Source organism: Heptranchias perlo, chromosome 1 (assembly GCF_035084215.1).
Source record: "Heptranchias perlo isolate sHepPer1 chromosome 1, sHepPer1.hap1, whole genome shotgun sequence".
NCBI classification, from domain to species: Eukaryota; Metazoa; Chordata; class Chondrichthyes; order Hexanchiformes; family Hexanchidae; genus Heptranchias; species Heptranchias perlo.
This window is the reverse complement of record NC_090325.1, coordinates 57,038,888-57,063,824: the sequence shown is the minus strand read 5'-3', so window position 1 is coordinate 57,063,824 and position 24,937 is coordinate 57,038,888. Positions and strand designations below refer to the sequence as shown.

General features: G+C 46.4%; 1 protein-coding gene across 5 annotated transcripts in view; it reads right to left on the bottom strand.

Moving 5' to 3' along the window:
* The window catches only part of akr1a1a (aldo-keto reductase family 1, member A1a (aldehyde reductase)), a 36,311-nt gene extending 14,835 nt beyond the window's left edge, over positions 1-21,476 (bottom strand). Inside the window, exons 1-4 of one of the 5 annotated variants that reach the window (XM_067985342.1) lie at positions 21,396-21,476; positions 8,805-8,933; positions 4,099-4,227; positions 2,479-2,598 (exon numbers count right to left, since the gene is read on the bottom strand). In XM_067985342.1, coding sequence (XP_067841443.1) covers positions 2,479-2,598; positions 4,099-4,182 — 204 coding nt within the window. In that variant the 5' untranslated portion in view covers positions 4,183-4,227; positions 8,805-8,933; positions 21,396-21,476. Of the gene's footprint in view, positions 1-2,478; positions 2,599-4,098; positions 4,228-8,804; positions 8,934-12,990; positions 13,093-21,395 lie in introns of those variants that run through there. The other 4 variants (XM_067985341.1, XM_067985344.1, XM_067985345.1 and 1 more) reach the window with 4 other exon arrangements.
* Between the last annotated feature and the right edge of the window lie 3,461 nt (positions 21,477-24,937).

Here is a 24,937-nt window from a genome sequence, read left to right as displayed (position 1 = left end):
TGATTGGTGCATTGATGAATCAATTTCTGCATTGTGAGGGTAATTCACAATGCATTGAACAGTACTTTGGAAAAATAGAATGATATATTAACAATAACAAGAACTAAATATTACTAAAAAAACAAGAATAATTGCAGAAAACAAGCCATTTTTGAACTACACTGGAATGCAAGAAGTGGGGAATGTTGGTTCAACCTGGGGAAAACAAATTGTCGTCCCAATGCACACTCAGTGCTTTTAAACTGCATGGCAATACGAGTACCATGCGAGTTGACGCTGTCCAATGTCATTGCATACCAAAATCAAAATAGTCATGGGCACATTGCCTGCCATATGGTTTCTCCAGAAAGTGGATCCAGACCTGGCTTATACCAGCAATCCAGCAGTGTATGAATCATGCTGTCTGAAGGAGGATATAGTTACATGATATACTAATCACTCTGAAGTACCAGATATCTTTTCCATACTGCAGGAAGATATTTTCTCCTGGTAATATCTATAATAATTACATACAAAACAAGTGTTTAAATGTAGAGGAACTGTGAACAAAGTGATAAAACCTGTTTTTTAACACCAGCCTCTAACATTGATTTGAAGTGGCCACTTTAAAAAGGTGGCCTTCGAATTCAGGTTCAAGTTTAAGACTGATGTCAGTCAGTACTAAAGGCAGGGGCTTTTCCTCCTCTGTGTTTAATTCATTTTTAATTTCCCTCCCCAACCCTGGGCTTTACATTTCTCCTTGCTGATAGGGCAAGAAGGTGACATGGTTTGTTTTCTAGTACCTAAGACCACCAAGAAGTACCCGCAAATAGCCAAACACCTTCTTCTTTTTGCAGAAGTACCTGAACTCTGGTTAGCACCCTTCCCAGTAACAAGCTCAAGATTGGAAACTCATCAGGTAGAGATTATATGTGTATTTGTGAACTTGTACCTTACCGCTCTGTGGCATAGCATGTTAGAACAGCAGGTCAATGCACGACTATGCCACCCAAGACATCACTGTACCGACTTTTTCACTTCATAAAGCATAATTGGTCCCAAGAATTAAATTTTTTAAAAGGAAAGGAAAAAGGCAACTACTGAAATATTTTTTTAAAACTTGCATTCTTCCTTCTCGATGGCGTTAAATGAAGATGGGTGGGAGGAGGCTGGTATGGAGCACAGTAACACCAGCATGGACCTGCTGGGCCAAATGGCCTGTTTCTGTGCTATACATTCTATGCAATTCTCATCCTCCTCATTGTAGCAGAGGTGAAGTGGAATCTCTAAGGGAAGTCTGTGCTGTGCTGAATGCCTAAAGGTGAAAAAATGAAGGATCATAGCACTAGGAGCAGTTTGAAACCTGTTAGCAAGGTTGAAATGGGAAAAACATAATTTAAAAAAAGTATCCAGCAGTGAAAGCTAAAACAGAATCTTCAAGCTTGAAATCCACTTCTGCCTCTTGGCAACCACCAAGTAAACCTGTCTGCTTCATATACCAGTGTTCAATTAGAGAGATGGGCCACAGGTGGCAAGGGAAGGAGATACAACATTGGCCATGAGAGAGCTGTTTAAATATAACCTGTATGCAGTGGCCAGTATTTCAGTAGGCATTGAGAAAGTTTGTCATAGGATTTAGTGCTTAGTCTCCCTGATCCAATTTCCTCTTCTGGCTGCCAGTTTTATTTAAACGGCTCTTTCATGGCCAATGTTGTATCTCCTTCCCTTGCCATCTGTGGCCCGTCTCTCTAAATGAACATTGGCAACGAAGCAGCCAGGTTTACTTGGTGATCAGGCGTAAACCCTGAGGGAAATTAAAGCTGGAGTGTCAGCAAGCTCTTTGATTGTGGACACCATTGCAGCCAAGGCCAATTCTGTCCTCAGCCAACATCAAGCAGGAGCAGGTGATTAGGAGTGGCTGAATTTCCCTTTTCCCAATGTAAGTGCACTGAGGCCAAATGGAGAATTTTGACTGCCAGTGCTGCTAAATCAGCAAAGATCCAAAACTGCATCTGGTATGTATGGCTCAGTACTACACCAGGTAATGCATTTACTCACTACAACAAATGTGCAGAAGTAGTGGATATTGTTTGCATAGTGCAGAGCATGTGGGGGGTGCATGATACAATACACTGAAGAAAAATTACCTTTCGATCCTAAGTTTAATATTTAGAGCATATGTGGCAGGTAGGTCATGAAAATGTGATAAATAATAAGTAATTTGCATGATTAATGAGTGAAAAAATCTTGAATATTTCTAGTATTCAGTGGTTTATTACTGAACACACTATTACCATTGATAACTAACATGACACTCCCAGTGATCTGGTCAGACGCATCCAGTTTCTATAGATACTAGGTGAACAAGATCCATGATATTCAACTGGTCACTTCTATAGTATAAAACATACTTTATTCTTAACTATTGTCAAAAGGCCCAAATTAATCCCACCTTGATATCTCTTCCAAAAGACTCTACAATCACTGCAGCATCCTTACTTTACTGGCTTGTATTTTTTCATGGAGAGCTTCCCCAATTTCATGTTCATTGCTGTAGCCATAAGCACAGTCTATATGTTGGTATCCTATTTCAAGGGCATAACAGACTGCTGATTTCACCTGCAGAAAGCACAGTAACACAGTTGAAAATGTTTGTAGGGTACAATATTTATACATACAGATAGATCTGATACTAGTTTCATTGAAAACAATAAAATATTTATGATGTGGAGATGCCGGTAATGGACTGGGGTTGACAAATGTAAGGAATCTTACAACACCAGGTTATAGTCCAACAGTTTTATTTGAAAATCACAAGCAGGCCATCGTTCGCAGCAAATTACCCAGCTTTCAGGAGAACAGCATCCACGACACCACACAACCCTGCCACGGCAACCTCTGCAAGACATGCCAGATCATCGACACAGATACCACCATCACACGAGAGGACACGACCCACCAGGTACATGGTTCATACTCCTGTGACTCGGCCAACGTTGTCTACCTCATACGTTGCAGGAAAGGATGCCCCGGAGCATGGTACATTGGCGAGACCATGCAGACACTGCGACAACGGATGAAAGGACACCGCGCAACAATCGCCATTCAGGAGGGTTCCCTCCCAGTCGGGGAACACTTCAGCAGTCAAGGACATTCAGCCACCGATCTTCGGGTAAGCGTTCTCCAAGGCGGCCTTCGAGACACACGACAACGCAAAATCGTCGAGCAGAAATTGATAGCCAAGTTCCGCACCCATGAGGACGGCCTCAACCGGGATCTTGGGTTCATGTCACGCTACACGTTACCCCACCAGCGAAAAAAAGTTATCTGTTTTTAATACTATGGGTCATTCTCTGTCTTTCTCTTCCTTTCGGATGTTTCTCTCTCTCTCTCTCTCTGTCTTTTGTTCTGGCCGTTTGTATATTTGGTGGTCCTGTATGTAACATCTCTCTGTCAACGGGCAGTTGGAAAGATTATCTGTAATCACCAGGTATTGTTCTCTGACTATAAATGCGGTAACATTCAAGGAATCCCACACTTCACCTGACGAAGGAGAAAGCCTCCGAAAGCTTGTGATTTTCAAATAAAACTGTTGGACTATAACCTGGTGTTGTAAGATTCCTTACATAAAATATTTAGGCTGCGCAGTGCAATGGATTAGGACACCTCTGGAAGCAAGGCTTGAATCCAGCTCAGACTGATGGGAAGAAGGTCTTCTCTGTTGACTAAAGGGATTCCAAATTAAATGATTTTGGGCGGCCTTATCTGAGATCCTAGTGGCAAACTTGTTGCTGCAGCACAAATTAGCATTAGCCTCACTCTGAAAAGCTACGTGAATGGCTGGTGTGGGAAGTGGAAAACATTACACTGATGGTACTTGTCTGAAGTTGGAGTGGAGCTTGGCTCAGAGTAGAAGGAACTTTATTCGGAATCTAAGCTATCCTATAGTTGACTTTGGAGAGTTCAGTGCTCGCACTGATTTTACTCCCCAGCACTGGCATCTTTCAACTTGGTAAGTATAAAAGAAAATAAACCACCAAAAAGTAAAATGAAATAGTTAAATGTATTAAAAATATCAAACAATTGATCAATAAGAGTACACAACTTTAAGGCTCTTACCTGGCCAGCTGTACTCTTCCATGTTCCCAATCCAACTAATGGCATTTTCTGCCCTGTTGCAAGTGTAACATAGTCACAATTCATTTTTAATGCCTGTTCTAGAGTTGTGAATTGTTATAGAAATACAACCTGTGTAAAACACGAAAATACAAAAAACACACCTGTAAATACTGAACAATGTGGAACTTCTGACCAAACATACAATGAGAGGGCTCTGAACTTAACTGGTCAACAACAATTTCTCTCCCCCACCCCCCGCCGAAGGAAAGAAAGTATTTATCATGCTTCCCCAATGGCAAAGATATCAAGAAACCACCCTTTGTTGACATTTTTTAAAAAATTCTTTTTCTTTCGTGCAGTCAACTTTTTTCCCCCTTTTTTTAATGTGTTTTAGGCCCCCCCTTTTATAAGAAGGGGGAGTTAGGGTGTGTTTATGTGCAGTAAATAAAAAAAAACACAAAATAAGTGTCAAATTGTAATTTTATTATATCGGTCCAGGATGCACTCCTGTCCCTGCGGTGCCCACCGGTCGCAGAAAGCCTCAAGCGTACCGGCAGAAACCGCGTGCTTCCTCTCCATGGCCACCCGGGCACGGAGAATGCCGCGGAAGAGAGTCAGACAGTTGGACCGACCGCCCCCACGGGCCGCTTCTAACCTGGACTTGTGGATAGCCACCTTGGACAGGCCCAGGAGCAGACCCGCGAGGACGTCCACCGATCTGCCCCTCCACCACCGGGCGGCCAAAGATCAGGAGCGTAGGACTGAAGTGCAGCCAGAACTTGAGGAGCAGCCCCCTTAAATAGTGGATCAGGGGCTGCAGCCTCCCACACCCTGTGAATGAATGAAACACGGACTCGTCCAGGCCGCAGAAATTGCAGGCGGCCAGGGAGTCCGTGAAATGGCGTAAACGCCTGTTGGTCGCGACTGCTCCATGCAACACTCTCCACCCCAGATCCCCAATGGCACACGGGAGGATCCCCGAGTAGAGAGCCCTCCACTGGAGAAGCCCGCCTCCGCCGGACGGCAGGATGGTACAGCAGGGCGTGTCCAGGCAAGAGACGAGGGCGAGGAAGTGGAGAGTGTGCAGGAGCAGCCGGTACAGGAAATCCCTCCGTGCAGAGTGAAATGGCTTAAGTTGTGAGGCACAGCCCTCCGAGGAAGGTTTCGGGGCCTGACGCCGATGAGGAATTCCGTCCGAACGGGGATCAGATCGGACGGGATGGCTCCACACGCTTGAGCCTCCTCCACACACCAAGTGGAGTCAGGGCCGAGTGCCACTTTCAACGCCCGGATGGCGGCGGCCACGTCCCAGACATGGCGCAAGGACATCCGTGCGGCCAGTGTCCCCGGCACCATTCAGCCCGCCCCTCCGCCATCCCTGAATCTGGTCACCTTACCGGCCAGGGCCCTCTCCTCCGTTAGCCGCGAGCTGCCGAAGCCAATACCGCAGAGGAACGGATTCCTGAGCAGCGGCTCCTGCAAGACGGCCGCCACCCCCGACGGGGGAGAGCACCGGCAGGAGGCAACCATATTCCAGACCCTGATCAGATCCTGGTAAAAGACAGGCAGCTCCCGCAAAGACGCGCGGCCGCCCGGCAACGTGATAAACAGGAGCTGCGTATCGAAGTCCCTGACCGCCCTCCCTAAGCGGGAGACTCAGGACCGCAGCAGCGACCCAGTGCATCCTTTTGGCCCAGAAGAAGTCGACGAGCTTCTTCTGAATCTTGGCGACAAACTCAGGAGGAGGGATCAAAGTGACCAACCGGTACCACAACATTGCGGCCACCAGCTGGTTTATGACCAGCACTCGACCCCTGTAGGATAACACTCGAAGCAGTCCTGTCCAGCGCCCTAGGCAAGCGGTGCCTTTGGCCTCCAGCTCTTGCCAGTTCGGCGGCCAGGCTTCCTCGGCAGGGCTAAGGTAGACTCCCAGGTACCAGAGGTGCGTGGTGCTCCTGGCAAAAGGCCGTAGCTCCTCTGGCAGGGAGTCCGGAACATTTCTCCCAGTTGATCCTTGCGGAGGACGCGGCAGAGTACACCTTTTGGCACTCACACATCCTCCGCAAGTCAACGGGATCCCTGACCACGAGGAGCACGTCGTCAGCGTAAGCCGAAAGGACGACCTCCTCGCCCGGCTCGCGCAGAGCCAGTCCCGACAACCTCTTCTGCAAGAGGCGCAGGAAAGGCTCCACGCAGACGGCGTACAATTGGCCGGACATGGGGCATCCCTGACGCACTCCTCTCCCGAAACGAAGGGGCGCCGTCAAGGATCCATTAACCTTAATCAGACACTCCACGGCGGCGTACAGAAGTCGGATCCGGGCGACGAAATGCGACCCGAACCCGAAAGCGCGCAGAGTCCAGAATAAATACTCGTGATCCACCCTGTCGAACGCCTTCTCCTGATCCAGGGAAAGGAAGGCGACCGACATACCAGCCCTCTGGGAATGGTGGATCAGGTCCTGGACCAGGTGGATGTTATCGTGGATTCTCCGGCCCGGGATCGTGTAGGACTGGTCGGGGTGGATCATGTGGGCCAGCACGGTGCCAAGGCGAGCAGGCATCGCCTTGGCTAAGACCTTATAATCCATGCTGAGGAGGGAGACTGGGCGCCAGTTTTTAAGGTGACGGAGATCCCCCTTCTTCAGCAGCAGGACGACGACTGCCCTGTGCCACGAAAGGGGCATCTCCCTGGTCACCAGACTGTCCCCCAGGACCCGCACGTAGTCGTCCCCCAGGGCGTCCCAGAAGGCCATGAGGAACTCCACGATCAGCCCGTCCAGCCCCGGGGATTTCCCCCTTGAGAGCTGGTGGAGGACACTGGTTAGCTCCGCCAGGCTTAGTGGAGCGTCCAGCTGGTCGCGCCCTCCGGGCCGACCCTCAGCAGGTCCTCCCACAAAACTCTGTGCGCTTCCTCGCTGGATGGATCCGGAGAGAACAGAGCCTCATAGTAGGACCGTGCCCGAGCACTGACCCCCTCTGGGTCCGAGACGAAGGACCCGTCGTCGGCCAGCAGCCTAAGGAGCTGCTTACGGACCCCCCGCCGCTTTTCCAGCAAGTAGAAGGGGGAGCCGCGGTCCAGGTCCTGAATGAGCTGGAGCCACGACCTCACGTACGCTCCTCGGGACCCGACCAGTTGCAGGTCCTTCAGAGCGCCCTTCTTTTCTTCGTACGCCCGCCGCAGGGCCGGATCCTCAGCGGCTTGACCGAGACGGGACTCCAAGCCAAGCACCTCCTGCTCCAACCGCCTGACCTCGGACTCCCGCCTCTTGGTCGACCCCATCACGTAGTCTTGACAGAAGAGACGGACGTGAACCTTGCCCACGTCCCACCATAGCCTCAAGGAGGAGAAGCCTCCCTGCTTCCTTCTCCAGTCGGTCCAGAATTGACAGAACGAGTCCCAGAACCGCGCATCCTCCAGCAGCCGGTTGTTAAAGTGCCAGTACGCGGACCCCGCCCGAGCGCGGAGCAGAGCGAGCTCCATCCACACCAGGTTGTGGTCTGAGCACGGCATTGGCCGTAGGGAGGCCGATGGGCTGCAGGAGGCGTATGCCCGCGAAACGTATAGGCGGTCAATTCTGGACCTCCCTCCTCCGGCCCTCACAAAGGTGAATTGGCTGGAGTCGGGATGGAGATTCCGCCAGACATCCACCAAGTCAAAGGACCCAACCAGGTCCCTCAACTTCTCCGCCGCCAACCGGCAGTGCAGGGGTCCGGAGCGGTCCCTCGCCTCAAGGGCACGGTTAAAATTCCCCCCGAGGACAATGCACTCGCCAGCGTCGACGGAGTTCAGGTAAGTGGACACTTCTTCAAAGAAGCTCGCTTGCTCAGCTCCGGTACGGGGGGGGCGTACACATTCACCAGGTGAAGCGGCACGTCCCCGAGGCGAAGGGCTACATGGAGCAAGCGGCCTGGCACCGGCTCCTTGACCCCCAAGATCTCCGGCTGAAAAGTCGAGGCCAACAAGATGGCCACCCTGCTCGAAGTGCTGGCGAGGTGACTCAAGTAGACCCCCCCCTCCCCATTCCAGGATCCACGTGGCCTCGTCTCCCGGAGCGGTGTGGGTTTCTTGCAGAAAGCACACTGCATACTTCCCGTCCTGGAGGACTGAGAACTTGCCAAATCTGCGGCGGGTGTCTCTGCTGCCGTTGATGTTGAGGCTGGCTATGGCTATCTCCATGACAAGAGCCTAGCGCAACCTACTCCCGACCCCTATCGTGCAGAGGGAGCGGGGCCGCTAGTTGACCGCCACTCCCTCAAGAGCCCAGCTAGGAGATACCTGAGCCGGCGCAGCCCGACCCCGCCGCTGTCCTTTCCCGCGGCCACGGTTGTGACGGCGGCCCGGACTGAATGGATCAGCAGCGCCGGCACTGACCAACGGCCGAGGGCGAGCCGGACACCATCCCGGAGTTCCTCGATGGGGATGAGGGGAGACTCGGTAGAGAGCATGAGGGCATCCACCACCTCGTTGGCGAGGGACTCCCAATCGTCCCCAGTGCCCACCACTGAATCCCCACCCTCCTCCGGGTCGTCGTCGCCCGCGGCCGACCCTCCCCCCGCACAGGGCGCGGAGAACAGAATGGCCGCACCGTCCCTTGTATTTTTTCATGGACAGCTTCTCCAATTTCATGTTTATTGCTGTAGCCATAAGCACAGTCTATATGTTGTTATCCTATTTCAAGGGCATAACAGACTGCTGATTTCACCTGGCCAGCTGTACTCTTCCATGTTCCCAATCCAACTAATGGCATTTTCCACCCTGTTGCAAGTGTAACATAGTCACAATTAATTTTTAATGCCTGTTCTAGAGTTGTGAATTGTTATAGAAATACAACCTGTGTAAAACACGAAAATACAAAAAACACACCTGTAAATACTAAACGATGTGGAACTTCTGACCAAACATACAATGAGAGGGCTCTGAACTTATTTGGTCAACAACAATTTCTCTCCCCACTGCCGAAGGAAAGAAAGCATTTATCATGCTTTCCCAATGGCAAAGATATCAAGAAACCACCCTTTTGTTGACATTGGCACAAATCGGCATCCCATCACTTTACAATGCGGCACGTGGCACGCCAAGTTAATGGCCTTTCTTCAATTATTCTTAATTATAAAGGATAAATTCAGTGTTCCCACACACTCAACAGAGAAGCTGCGCTTGAAGGGAGTGCAGGTTGGAAACAGAGCCACAGCCTTGTAGCTCTGATTCTCTGACTGCTTTCCTTTGAGCACAGCTCCCAGCTGGAAGCGTGGGATCGCTGAATTTACCCAATGAGTTAGTAGTGGTGATTTAATGTGCTGTGCGCCATGGAATGGAAAAAAGCAGATTCACAATTGCAAATCTCCACAGTGGGTTTCTAATTGTGATCAGCGAGTTATGGACAAGTACTGATTGGAGGTGAAGTACCAATCAGGAGGGCTAGTTATCCCAGACCATTTCTGTGTTAGCAGTTGGTTATACGACATTACTGACAGAGATCTGGAAAGAGTTGTCTTCCTGCCCTTCAAACCGAAGATCGATACATGACTTGCGGGGGGGTGGTGAGGGGAGAGGAGAAAGTAAACAGGGAGAGGAAAGCAAAGTGGGAGAAATAAAGTGCGGATATGAAAACATAAACCCACATAATTTTTTAAAAATTCATTCTCGGGATGTGGGCATCGCTGGCATTTATTGCCCATCTCTAGTTGCCCTGAGAAGGTGATGTAGGCCTTCTTCTTAAACAGATTCAACTGAGTGACTTGCTAGGACAGTTAAGAGTCACCCATGTTGGTGTGGGACTGGAGTATCATATAGGCTAGACCGGGTAAGGCGAGCAGGTTTCCTTCACTAAAGGACATTACTGAACCAGTTTTGTTGCCGTGTGCAAAATGGCTGCCATGCTTGCCTACTTAACAGTCAAAAAAACATAACTTATGAATTTATCTTTTCACCTCCTGATAAAATGGTCCCTGGTGTACCCATGGTAAGGACATATTTTCTCATTCATTGTTACTGATATTTACTGCCCAATATTCAGCTGAAGTGCAATGTTGAACTGCAATTTCTGGAAACAGAGGGCCTAGTTTCCATGGTGATCTTTGCTGTTTTGTGGAAATTAACCCAAACCATACTTTGGAACTAACATGTGATGCTTGGATTTTTACCCTTGGTTAAAGAATAATTCCTAGTTTAACAATAAGATTTTATTTTTAGCTCAAAAGTCACAAATTAACAAAAAAAAGCTATAGGCTCATTAGATGACAAAGTAGATTTTTGTTTATATAGCACCTAATTGTATCACTCATAAACATCTCAAAGCACTTTGCATAGAACGGATTATTTTGAAATGTAGCGACTGTTAAGTAGGCAAGCATGGCAGCCATTTTACACACAGCAAGCTTCTACAAACAGCAATGAGATGAATGACCAGATAGAGTATTTTTGGTGGTCTTGGCTGAGCGGGAAAGTTGGCCAATGCACTGGGAGCACACCCTGCTTTGCTTCAAATAGTGCAACATGTCCTTTCACATCTGCCTGAATCACTAGAAGCCGACAGGACTTCAACTTAACATGACATCTGAAAGAATGCACCTCTAACTACACCCTCTGTGCACTGCATTGGAGTGTCAGCCTAGATTATGTATTCAAGCCTTGGAATTGGCAGCGCTCCCATATATACCAGGATTCTTGATTTTCATAGGAGTTAGCTGACTAAGGATATAAAATGACAAATTCTGCTGGGCTTTGTTCTGCCATTTGTCATGCTTGAGTTAAAAATGGCTGCTGAGCAAAGATGTGAGTCAGCCAAGTTGGAAACTCATAAAATGGCTACTGAAAATTTCTGACAACCTTGATTAACCTTGGTGGCCATTTTGCTTGCTTCCAAGATTGATGACTTAATGGCTTTTGTTACATTTAGCCTGAAAAGCTTGAGTATTTCCTAATTTTGACTAGGGACTGGGGGAGAGGGAGATGCAGACATTGGCAGAAATAATGGAGAGGGAATGAGAGGGAGGCAAATATAGCAACCTAAAGTTAGTCAAAATAGTAGAAACATCATTTCATTTTTTTTTCAATTTATATGTAATTTACTTCCCTGTTTAGTTATGCTTTTACTGTGTTTTGTTTGTGACTTTCACACACTATAGGCTGGGAATGGGGGGAGGGGGGTGATTCTGTTGTTGGAAATATTTCTGATGACCTAAAGGTACTTGGAAAATGCAATGGCACATGCAATGAAACAGTTGTCCGCTGCTGACAAGTCACTGAGGTTTAAAGTTTCCTATATGCGTTTCAGCTGCTGAAAAAGTTTTTATGAAGCTGTTGGCAAAACTCCAATTAAGGTAATTAACTGGTGCCAATTAAAGAAGTCTATGAACTAACGTCCTCACATTAAACTGGCATACATATAGCTTGTTGTAAGTACACCTCGGAGCTATCGCTCGTAGGGCAATGGCATTCATGAAACTCTGAATGATTCAGTGAACAACACCTTGTCACCTATTTTGCAGCTGTTATCATTTGGTTGTACGAGAAATGGGATGAATAAGAGATGTGGGTACGCAGGGGCCAAAGTCTCAGAAGAAGACATTATCCCAGGGAGAGGATGTATAGAGAAAACATTCCTATAGCAAAAGCAGTGCCAGAGAAGGTTAAGGCTTTCCAAGAAGGCAATCACTGAGAATTGTGAAATGCTAGCTGCTGACTTCAGAATCTCATCAGTAACTGTGATTACGCTGCATTTGATTGTCAATGTTACTCTGGTCTTTCACTTCTATGCCACTACCTCCAAGCAGTTGGTGAGGATCCAATGGGGATAAGCTAAAGGATACCCATCTGTATAATAGAGACACCAAAGTACTGTTCTGGACAGAGAGCATCCTAATACATTTTGATCAAGAAGCAGCTAGACAGATGGTCACAGTTCTTTTCTATTTCTGCCTTCCCAAAGATCATCAATGTACAAAACTGTGCACATGACTTACCTCAGCAGGAAAGGATTCAATCCTAGCAATGTTTAGGTGATTTGTGATGAGAAAAAAGATCCTTCATGAATGCACAATCCATGGATGTGTTCATTCTTAGTCACTTTTTTCCTGACTATATTTGAACAACTGTGATCGAGTGGATGGCTTATTTTGGGGGCATTTGGACTACAGCTTGAAAAAAAATGGCTATAAACACTGGTCAGTAATCAGCACACACTAGTAGATTATCAATAAACCAGGCAGACAAATGTCTGTGCACTGTCAGAGAAAAAGACCTTTGGTCTACTAAAACAGAAGGTCTGTTGCCTGAATCATTCAGAGTGCACTTTACAACAATAACTAAGTGCCTTGGGACATTTTACTACGGTAAAGATGCTATATAAATGCAAGTTGTTGTAGTTGTATATAGTGCCTTTAATGTAGGAATACATCCCAAGGCGCTTCACAGGAGCATAATATGGTACTACATAATACGATATTACAATATGAGACAGCCAAAACATGTAAGGTTATAGCAGTATGTTGCATGATCCATAACATGGCTATCCTGAGAGGCATCAAACACATCACAAGTGAAGACTGAATATGGTGTGTGTCTCTATATTTAAATGTATTTCATTTTGTTAAAATCTTGAGTCTGCTCATCATAGGTTCCTAAGCAACCTGTTCAGTAATTTCTCTAGTTAGACAGCACCTCTTTAACAACCAGTTCTTTACAATGTAGACCTAGACAAAGTACATTTCTACCAACTGACACCATTGTTAATATTTATAATGCTGTCATTTCATATATAGGTCCTTGTTTAAAGAAAGTTATCAATAAATATGACTCTTTAAAAGAATAATTACATCATACATATTATAGGTTTCTTAAAAAGTGATTTGCATTTTGCTTACGTGAGTACTCGAGTATTTACTTACTGTTGCAGAAAAAGCTGAGGCAGACTGGTGGACAGCTTGTCTGGAGTACACAAATGTCAGCTGCTCTGTGCTGATTATCTGCTTCTGCTCAAAGACTTTATAGTTTGGTAAATAATTGATGATCATTAATTAAACCTTTTAGTTGTGAAAGTAACAGAATTAGTAAAAAAGATTAGAGTTTAAACCTAATCGCCCTCGATCAAACTTGCATAATCCTTTCAGTTGGTTCATAGCAGCACAGGCAGCCACTAAGGATAGGAAGCAAGTTCCCTGCTCAGCTTCTCCGCTGGGAATGGTACTGTGTCAAATGGAGAGTTCTGTCCTATTTTAAGAAAGACTCTATATTTTTAATATCTATGCACAAGATTCTGATAGTCACTTTAATTTTGCTTACTACAGTCTTGGGTTCTCTGGGTTGGGAAAGAATCCGATTCCTCATGCAATGGCATAGGGGGTCAGTCTGCCTTTTGTTAGGACGGGTGACTTAACTGTTTCAATTGTTTGTCCAGGCCTATTGCGGATATCGCAGACCTGGACACTGCAAATACATATTGTTATTCCTAATGGCTGAGTTACCAGAGTCACTTTTGCTCTGTATAAAAGCCAGACATGTGTCTTTGTATTTTTGTTTGTTGGTTGCCCGACCCAACTGCCTGTCTTCAACTCAAGTAAGTACTCAAGTTCTCATGGTGGGAGAATGTCCCACAAAGTGCTGATTGACAGCCCCCTGCTCAGCCAAAGGAATGTATTTGGCAGGCCTCTCTCAATTCATCAGTTCTTCATGTTCTACTGTACTACAGCCAGTGTAGAAGTGAGCATGCAAAAGGTCTTGGGGTTATAGTAAACCTCGCATATAAGATTTTTGCATGGATACTGGTCCAGGTTCAGTCGGGGTGATTCCATGATCTGGCACTCCTTTTGGAGAGTGATGCTTGTAGGGGGCATATCTCAGGAAATATTGGACTGTGGGCCTGTGCTTGCCTGAGGGCCATTCCTTGCTGAGAGTGCTGGATTACAGAATCACTCTAATATTATTAGGAGAGTTGTGTAGTGATTCATACATCACAACAGTAATTACACTTCTAAAGTACTTCATCAGCTGTAAAGTGCTTTGAGATACCCTGAGGTCATGAAAGGCGCTGTATAAATGCAAGTTCTTCTTCCTTTGTATTATATTGTATCTGGGCATAGAAGCAGGAGTAGGCCTTTCGGCCCTTTGAGCCTGCTCCGCCATTCTGCATATGTTAAAGTGAAATTTACTGTGTTAATCTTTTACTACAGTTTGATTTCTTGTTTCTTCAATGAAACTGATTTGTAGGTGGTAGCCTAAGTCATGTGGTCTAAAAGTGATCATTCTTCTGTTATCTGAAGGCTAAGAGAACATGAGCAGGCTTGTGCCATTTTTACTGAGCAGTTTACAGTAACAAGAGTGTCCTGTTTGGTAATTGGGCAATGATACGTTACCAGACATTGTGAGCATATGGCCATGGAGAGCAATGGCTCACTTACGGGAGTAAACCTTGGCAATACGCGTGGAAAAAATATCTTGATAAAACCCTAGAATTAAACAGGGACATTGGGCTCAATTTTGAAATGGTGGTGGGTTGGCAGTGGGGGGAGGGGGGGGTTTCGCACCCGGCAGCCAGCCTGATTGACGTTGCAGCTGCCGTCAGGAGCTGCAACGCGAGGTGGGAGAGAGAGAAAGAGAGAGAGAGCGAGACGGCATCCGGCGCTGGAATGGAAGATCGGGGGGTGGGGGTGGGGGAGTGAAAGATCGGGGGTGGGGGGGGGGGGGTGGGGAGTGGGGAAGCTCGGGGTGAAGAGGGGGAAATCGGGATGAAGAGGGGGAGATCGGGGGGATGAAGAGGGCGAGATCGGAAAGGGAGACATCGGACATTGGAGTAGGGTGGAAAGATAGGCTGATTTTGTGTTTTAATGTCGTGCAATGGTTTTTGATGTACTTCATTTCGTTTCTTGTTCCCTGATCAGGCGAAACCAGGCGTGAATCAGAAGCGGTGAGCAAGCCGCCCAGGTAAGTTAAAAATCGTTCTAAGTACGTAATCTGTCACAAGAGGGCTTTTAAAAAAATCAACACAGACATCCAAAGTCAGTCAGGCAGTAGCAGGCTACAGGTGTGGATCCTCTGCTTTGTTAAAGCATCCTTGTTCAAAGCATCCTACACGCTCTCATCCCACGTTCTCCCCGCATGGGAGACTTCTACTGCCTCCCAAAGATACATAAAGCCAACACACCCGGACGTCCTATCGTATCAGGCAACGGAACCCTGTGTGAGAACCTCTCTGGATACATCGAGGGCATCCTGAAACCCATCGTACAGGGAACCCCCAGCTTCTGTCACGACACTACAGACTTCCTACAAAAACTCAGTACCCACGGACCAGTTGAACCAGGAACACTTCTCACCACGATGGACGTCTCGGCACTCTACACCAGTATCCCCCACGATGACGGCATCGCTGCGACAGCATCAATACTCAACACCAACAACAGCCAATCTCCAGACGCCATCCTACAACTCATCCGCTTCATCCTGGATCACAATGTCTTCACCTTCGATAACCAGTTCTTTACCCAAACAAACGGAACAGCCATGGGGACCAAATTCGCACCCCAATACGCCAACATTTTTATGCACAAGTTCGAGCAGGACTTCTTCACTGCACAGGACCTCCAACCAACGCTATACACCAGATACATCGACGACATTTTCTTTCTATGGACCCACGGCGAAGAATCACTAAAGAGACTACACGATAACATCAACAAGTTCCATCCCACCATCAAGCTCATCATGGACTACTCCTCAGAATCAGTTTCTTTCTTGGACACACGAATCTCCATCAAAGACGGGCACCTCACTCTACCGCAAGCCCACGGACAACCTCACGATGCTCCACTTTTCCAGCTTCCACCCTAACCACGTCAAAGAGGCCATCCCCTTATGGACAGGCCCTGCTCAGACGAAGAGGAACGCGATGGACACCTACAGATGCTGAAAGACGCCCTAGTAAGAACGGGATATGACGCTCGACTCATCGATCGACAGTTCCGACGGGCCACAGCGAAAAATCGCATAGACCTCCTCAGAAGACTAACACGGGACGCAACCAACAGAGTACCCTTCGTCGTCCAGTACTTCCCCGAAGCGGAGAAACTACGCCATGTTCTCCGCAGCCTTCAACATGTCATCAATGACGACGAACACCTTGCTATGGCCATCCCCACACCTCCACTACTCGCCTTTAAACAGCCACCCAATCTCAAACAGACCATCGTTCGCAGCAAATTACCCAGCTTTCAGGAGAACAGCGTCCACGACACCACACAACCCTGCCACAGTAACCTCTGCAAGACATGCCAGATCATCGACACAGATACCACCATCACACGAGAGGACACCACCCACCAGGTGCATGGTTCATACTCCTGTGCCTCGGCCAATGTTGTCTACCTCATACGTTGCAGGAAAGGATGCCCCAAAGCATGGTACATTGTCGAGACCATGCAGACGCTGCGACAACGGATGAACGGACACCGCGCAACAATCGCCAGACAGGAGGGTTCCCTTCCAGTCGGGGAACACTTCAGCAGTCAAGGACATTCAGCCACCGACCTTCGGGTAAGCGTACTCCAAGGCGGCCTTCGAGACACACGACAACGCAAAATCATCGAGCAGAAATTGATAGCCAAGTTCCGCACCCATGAGGACGGCCTCAACCGGGATCTTGGGTTCATGTCACGCTACACGTAACCCCACCAGCGAACAAAAGTTATCTGTTTTTAATATAACGGGTCAATTGCTGTCTTTTCCTTCCGGATGTTTCTATGTTTCTGCCTCTCTCCCTCTGTTTTTTTTTGTTCTGGCCGTTTGTATATTCGGTGGCCCTGTAGGTAACACCTATCTGTCTGAACACTTTGGTTGCCTTGGCAACGGGCAGTTGAAAAGACTATCTGTAATCACCAGGTATTGTTCTGTGATTTATAAATGCGAGAGGTTCGAGGATTTCTTGACATTCACCTGAGGAAGGAGAAAGCCTCCGAAAGCTTGTGAATTTTAAAATAAAATTGTTGGACTATAACTTGGTGTTGTAAAATTGTTTACAATTGTTAAAGGAGTGTTTATGTTTTTACTTAAGTGAAGGGCCCACCGAAGTGGGCTAGTGTATTTGTGTGTTCCTTATTGTTGGAAGAGTACGTGAACAGAAGTTGAATTGAGTGACTTTCATCATACTCAGCATTCCGTATGTTCTACCTACTGTGGAATAAAGCAGCTTACAAATCAGATAAAGCGATGCCTCACCTAATATTAACTCGATCTGCCTTCTGAGATTAAAGGCGTATACATGATTAAGACAGGGAGATCTGGTCCAGATTACATGGGAGTTTCACGGCTACACTCCACGCTCCTACTACTGTGCTAGCGGATACAGAGCAGTGGCAGTCAACTTCCATTCAAAAGCAGGCAACCAGATCGCTTAGAGGAGTGAATGATGGAACCAAAGCCGTGGACACCTGTGGCAGACCCGTATTTGTAACAGACATCATGCTTTTTTCTGACCTGCAACCAAAAATTTACAAGCAACTAGCAATCAGGCAAATCCCTCATTAAATAGCAAATGAACTCTCCGATTAAACTCAAAACCTATTTGGACAACTTCCCCATATGGAGTACATGAGCAATGGCCTTAAATGCATAGATCAGATAGCAGCAAAACATTACGACAGTGTTTCAGACCACTTATGAAGATTGCCATGGGAGATAATCTTACTTCCTGTGTCGTATTTTTACATCAATATAGGTAATGGCAAAAACCCTATTTCAACATGTCAACATATTATAATGAAAAAACTGTATGTCACAATTTTATAATGACAAAAGCCTATCTGCTTGTCACAGTGCAGTTGCAGGCATGTCACCACTGGTAGCGCTGAGGCACAAGTCACCCAGGTCTACCCTCCTGTTTGTGTTTATTTTTTAACCCGCTTTTTAGGTATTTTCCTCCCATTTATCAGGTCTTTAAAATCCGATTTTTGTGTTTTTCACTTAATAAACGGGACACTCTGGACCCTCCTGTCCAGAGTAACCCAATTGTGGCTGCCTATTTTGTGCTTCAAGTCATCACCTGCTCCTCCAATCTACCCTGTTAGCTTTCCCTGGAGGAACAGTGACCACCCACCCCCTCAAACATCATAACCAGTTTAAGTTCCAACAATAAGAATGAACACCTGCATTACCAATCTAATTTTAACCTTTCCTAGCCTAGGGCCACAGAGCCCAACTGTAGAACCACCTCAAACTCTCTTCTCCACCCCACCCCCCTCACCCAATCTATCCCATAAACTTGGGGTGGAATCTAACACCTTTACAGTTCAGTATTATATCGCCTGGTACATTTACTCATTGAGCCATTAGGGAAGCTCTGTCCTTTTTTGATATTAATGTTGCTGTTGTGTATTCATAAACACTCAAATGCATACTGCAATGAAAAAAAACTGAACAAAACAGAATCACAAACAAATAAGCTGACATTTTCCTCCCAAAAATAAAACTCTGCACAATGGCATCTTTGGTCTAGATAATTTTCTATCCAAGTCTGCTGGGTAACTTTGCACTCACTGCTCTGCCCTGACAGCTGATCTAACAAAATTCCACAGAATCTTCTGGTAAGCCATGTGTTTTATACACATGATGTGGAGATGCCGATGATGGACTGGGGTTGACAAATGTAAGGAATCTTACAACACCAGGTTATAGTCCAACTGTTTTATTTTATACACATGGCCTGGGGAAACTTCCAAACTTAAAACGTAAACAAAATTTATTCACTTGTCAAAGTACAAACTTCTTTCTTTTCCCACAACAGACTGTGCTTCCTCCCCTGCAGCTTTAAAGACTAGAAGTAATTATTTACTCTTTTTGTCAACTGATAGATTTGGAAGGAGAACATCATATATTCAGTGGAGAAAATTTTTCTCTGCCTAACCCCACCTCCTCGAGTGCATCTATTTTCCAGGCATTAAGGAGAAGAAAAAGGGGCAGAGATCCGTTGCACCCTTTCTCCACGCCATTTGAACTTGAACATCTTTCTGGTTGTGTGTTGGATAGGCGTAGATTCATCATACCTGAAATAAGCCCTAAGATTTAAACTGTACTTAAAACAGGGGAAAGTAAAGAAAGAAAGAACTTGCATTTAATTAGTGCCTTTCAAGGTCGGAGGAAATCCCAAAGTGCTTTACGGCTAATTAAGTACTTTTTGAAGTGTAATCACTGTTGTAATGTAGGAAACGCGACAGCCAATTTGCGTGGTCCCACAAACAGCAATGAGATAATGAACAAAAATTCTGTTTTAGTAATGTTGGGTTAGGGATAAATATTGGCCAGGACACTGGGGAGAATGCCCCTGGCTCTTCTTCAAATAGTGCCCTGGGATCTTTCACATCCTGCTGAGAGGGGAAACGGGGCCTCGGTTTAACGCATCATCCAAAAGACGGCACCTGAAGTGCCAGCCTTGATCGTGTGCTTAAGTCTCTGGAGTGGGATGTGAACCCACAGCCTTCTGACTCAGAGGCAAGAGTGCTACCACTGAGTCAAGGCTGTCAAAATAGCTTCCACATCAACTTCCTCCCCTAACACTGGTTCTAGGTCATGTGCAAACACTGCTCATATTAACTGGGTGCATCTGAAATCCACACCAAAGTGACAGATAGCAACTTGCTGCAGTTAGGCTGCACTGTGTTGAGCAGCTTTTAAAGAGAGCTGGGGAGTTACACACAATTTTGGCTCCAACATAACACTTAGCATAATGGAAATCCCGTTGTACATGTGCTACTTGAAGTAAGAGCAGGAAGAACAGATGAGAAAAAAAAAATTTTGATGCCAGGGAAGTGCAGCCTCATTGCAGGAGAAGGGTTCCCACCCACTGTTATCCTGCCAACCAAATATATCACTTCAAAGGAATAATCTGGACCTGATGGAGGAACAGTACCTTCAGAGGCTTCAATTCACCAGAGAGGCAGCGACCAACCTCTAGCCCAACTCCAAGAACAGCTGCATGACATTTTGTTTTCGCCATGGGCTCTTTCTAGGGGGCCAGTGGGTTCATCAGTTCGTCTGTCACAAACTGGATAGCCAGGTGGTGAAGAATAGAATACTAGAGCCTGGTCTTCAGTTGCCTCCAGGCCTTTATTCACATTACCCACTCCACACCCTAGATAAGCTCCCCTATAAATGGTAACAAGAGAGTCCCCAATTGATACACACCACCTAAATACAATTATCACTAATTGATATGGATACAATTAACACATTGCTGCCTCAAACGGGTCATTGATTCATTGTTTATGAAAGCAGGTACATTATTTCCCCTTTGGACAACAGGACAAAACCTGTTTGTGTGCAACCATTTGTATAAGATACTGCAGGTGAATGCCAGATTCCCTGGCAGAACTCACGATGCATGCACGTTATGACAGTTCACCATGCCACCATTATTCGCAGATACCCAGCAAGTCAAGGGATAGATCCTTGTAGACAAAGGATACCTTTTGCTGCCTTGGTTTATGATCACTCTGCAGCAACCCTACGCCCAGTGGGGCATAGATATACTAAGGGGCACGCCTCCACCAGATCCATTATCTGAAGCAGCACTTCCAATGCCTTGTCAGGTCTGGGGAGGAGGGGAGGGAGCTATCAGTATAACCCAGCCAAAGTTTCTCACTCATGTTCTGCTGCATTCCACAACCTCACAATTCAAAAAGTGATCGATGGATGAGCTAGAGCAAGAGCGTTTTGAAAAGCAGCTGGATAACATCGCTAAGGAACATAAGGAATTAGAGGAGGCATCAGCACAAGCATCTTTGGTAGCTGTAAGAATCATTTGGCAGACCATTATACAGGACACTTTCTCCTCATGTCCCCATAGACCCTTCCCGTAACAGTCTTCCTTGCGTTCCCTGTCCTCTGCAATAAATCACATTTCAACAGCCACCCTCCTTATCTGCCAGGTATGTCACATTGCTTCACTGTGCACATCTTTCCTCAGCCTCATCTGCGTATGCGACAACATCTGCGGCAACATATTCTATTCAGCAAAATGTGAAGTGTCTCTGATTTTCATGCCTGCTACTATGATGATTTCCATTCCTAAGTCTGTTTGTGTTGTGCTCGACTCCTAAACCTGGTGCTTCTTTTTGGTGCAGTCCTGTGGCTGGAGCCTGTGAGGTGGCAACTGAGTGTCTGTGAGAGACTCCTGGGATTCATGTGGCTCTTCACCTCTGTGAGCATAGCCCCAGAAATGACCTACTGGAGGCTGCTAGGTGCTTTCTGCCCCTTCTGTCCTCATTTGTGCCCTGTGGTTCACCCAGGGTGATGCCCTCAAACTTACTGACTAAAATCGCCTGAGTGGATGGATCTGTGTTGCCAGGGTGCCAGGTGAGATGTTTGGTGACCCCAGTTCTGAGGACCCCGAGAGTTTCTTCTGCTATACCTGCAGACACAGAAAGAGGAAATGTGTTAACAACATGTCCACGTTACAACTTGTTTTTTTACAAGGGCTGTCTTCGAACTGATGGTCTTTGAAACCTTTTGTCAATGATTGCATAACTGAAAAGAATAGAGTGTGAAAGAATGACAAGTGTTATACAAACCCTGAACTGGAGCTAGCCTGCTTCCTCATCCAAGTAATTGGAGGCCCTGCTCTTTGCAAAGGGTCAGAGGTCGCAATGTGGCCAGCCCTCTTCCGGTAGATGTCCAATCCCTCCGCTGTGCTTTCTCCTACAGAAACAGAAGCATGCATTAATTAGCTGACACTGGCAGCATGGTATCTTGCAAACCCCAAGCATCAAGGTGCTCTCTGCTGGTATTGTGAGAACAGAAATGCCCAGCATGCAAATGCTGATCATGGAATGAGTTAGCAGCGGATTGTACTGTTTAGCTTTCTACTGGGGGTGCTGGGCAAGGTAGGTGCTGGAAAGTGCAGCATATTAAGCACATAGAGTCAAAATGAAGGAATGTATGGGGAAGAAGCAACAGTTCATGATAGTAATAATGCTCCTGCTGTTGAGCTCATTGAACATTTTATGATACTGGACCCACATTCACTGCAGTGCTTACTCAATACCTGCCAATTTATGGTTTTGAAAATACACCCAAGAGTACCAAAGCTTTAGAATCTAGAGTCTAGAACTTCTGCTTTCGATGTTGGCTTGCAGCCCACACCAGCTAGGTTCAGTCGGTAGCACTCTCACCTCCTGGTAGGGAGATTATGGACAGCCTCAAATCTCGTACCTCCCTCCATCCAATGGCCACACCCAGGATTACAGTCATCAGGCCCATCTACTTGGGCCAGCAATCTGGACCCTGGCTGCGACTAACTCTTCGGCCTTGAACCTTGACTTCATGACAGGCCTGGAGAGTCCACCAGCCCCACCATATTCCCCGGCACATACATAAGTGCTCTTTTAACCATGCTTAGCTTCCCTTTCATTTTGTACCCACGTTCCCTCATATGTGCACATTGGTTGCCACTTTGAACCTGAGTTCCTCTATCTTTCTAACTGCTGTTTTCTGGCTCACTGTTTCCCCAACATCTACCACTAACACCCCATTCTGCAACGTAGCCCTCAGTTCCCTATCTTACTTGATGCTATTCCTCTGTTGTCTTCCCGATTCTAGGCTTGCATCCCTCCTGGACATGTCTATGTTTTCCCTCTGCTCTTCCTAGGCATCTTCTGCTGCACCCACTGCAGCAACCCCAACTATCTTCCTTCCCTGCCAAACTCTGCCCAGTTTCTTTGCTGGGGCTTAATCTCTCCAAACTCTTCCCCTTTTCTCTTCCAACCGCCTCTCCAACTCCTCCATGGGGCCACAAATCATCTGCTCATTCCTTATCGTTCTCTGGAAAGATTGCTCTCTTGCTATCCACAATCTCATCTTGGATGAGACTATCGATACTCTCGGCTTGACTAAAAACTGGCTCATGGAAGGTGGCTCCTTCCCTTCCTCAGTGAAGCCACTTTGCCCAGCTACACTTAACATGGTATCCCTCAGCCAAAATGCTGTGGTCATGTTGTGGCTCTTATTGCTGAATCTATTTCCAATTCCTCAGATACTTTTTTGTTTGAGCACTCCCTTCTTCCATCTCTCCATGCACTGTTTTAAAGTTCTCTTCGTTTACTCCCCTACCACGGATATTTCTTCCCTGAGATCCCCTTCATTCATATCTGTGTATTATCATTTGCATTGCGCAACTCCCTATCGTCTGTCATTTCAACCTTGGCCTTAATTCTTAGTGCCCCATCTCCTGTGACTTCTCTGCCTTCCTGTCCTTACTCAACATCACCCTGCATAAAAACTCCCTACCCACAGTTACCCTCTAAATTTTACCATGGATGAAGCCTCACCATATTCGAGGTTTTGATCAGACTGGCCATCTACAATCACCTCCTTGTCTCCCTCACTATCTACATCTCTCTGTCTACCTTCAACCCAACTATCCTTAATCTTCACCAGGGAAAAAAACCTTCCCTCAGTCCCTCACTAAAATTCTCCAACAACCTGTTTACTGGCCCTCCACCTGCCATGATTCCATTAACTCTGTTAACCTATTCAACAGCTCCCTTTATTCCATATATGGTGCCCTTATCCCTGCCAAATCACTGAAGCTCTCAGCCCAGCCATTCTCCCTAATACAGTTGCTATCTCTGCCCTCTCTAAAGTAAGGAATCTTACAACACCAGGTTATAGTCCAACAATTTTATTTTAAAATCACAAGCTTTCGGAGATTATCTCCTTCGTCAGGTGAGCTTTCGGAGATTATCTCCTTCGTCACTCACTCACCTGATGAAGGAGATAATCTCTGAAAGCTTGTGATTTTAAAATAAAATTGTTGGACTATAACCTGGTGTTGTAAGATTCCTTACATTTGTCCACCCCAGTCCATCACTGGCATCTCCACATCATGGCTACTCTCTAAAGTATGAGGGCTGCAGACATTTGGCATATGATTGGCCTGTCAGTGCAACCGGTTCTGCCTTGACCACTTCAAGCAATCCAATGCCTTCTTCTCAATGACAAAATCAAAATTCTAGGACCATTCTAGGACAATTCCAGATTCCTTTTTTTCAATGATCCTCAACTCAGCCCTTTCTCCACATCACTCTGTGGATCTTCCACCATTCCTCACCAGGCTGATCTTCTCCACAAGACTCACCTCCTGTTTTCTTGACCTCCCCCTCTCCAACTCCTGACCAGCTTTCCTTGCTCCAGTGATCTCCTACATTATAAACAACTCCCTCTGCGGAGGCACTGTTGCACTTCTCTTCAAAACAGCCATCACTTCCTCAAAAAGCCCACCATTCACCCCTGGGTCCTCTCAAACTATTATCCTATATCAAACCTCTCTAAGGTCCTTGAACACATCATTGCCACCCTGTTGCATACGTACCAAAATTTTATGTTTAAATAATTTCAGTCTAGTTTTCACCCATACTGGTTACTTTGACTGGAGCAATTTCAATGACATCCTCCATGACTGCAACTGTGGTGCATTATCCCTGCTTGAATTCTCTGCAGTGTTTACCGTCAACCATTCTCCTCCACTACCACTCCTCTGTAATCCACCACTGGAGGACTACCTTAGTTGGTTCACTCTTGCCCACCCCAAAGTCGCCAGCGTATCTCCAGCAATGTTTTCTCTTTCTGCCACCCACACGGTCACCTCAATATTCCATTCTTGATCCTTCCTCTTTCTAATTTACATGTCTTCTTGGTGTCATGTGGTTAATCCTATTTTACCACCACTACTACTGTATTGGCAAATTGTTTGTCAGACATCAAGTCATAATTGAGGCAGAATTCCCTCCAGCTGAACACTGAAGCAATCCTGCTTGCCTCCCACCAAAAACTTTGTACCTTTTACCTTGACTG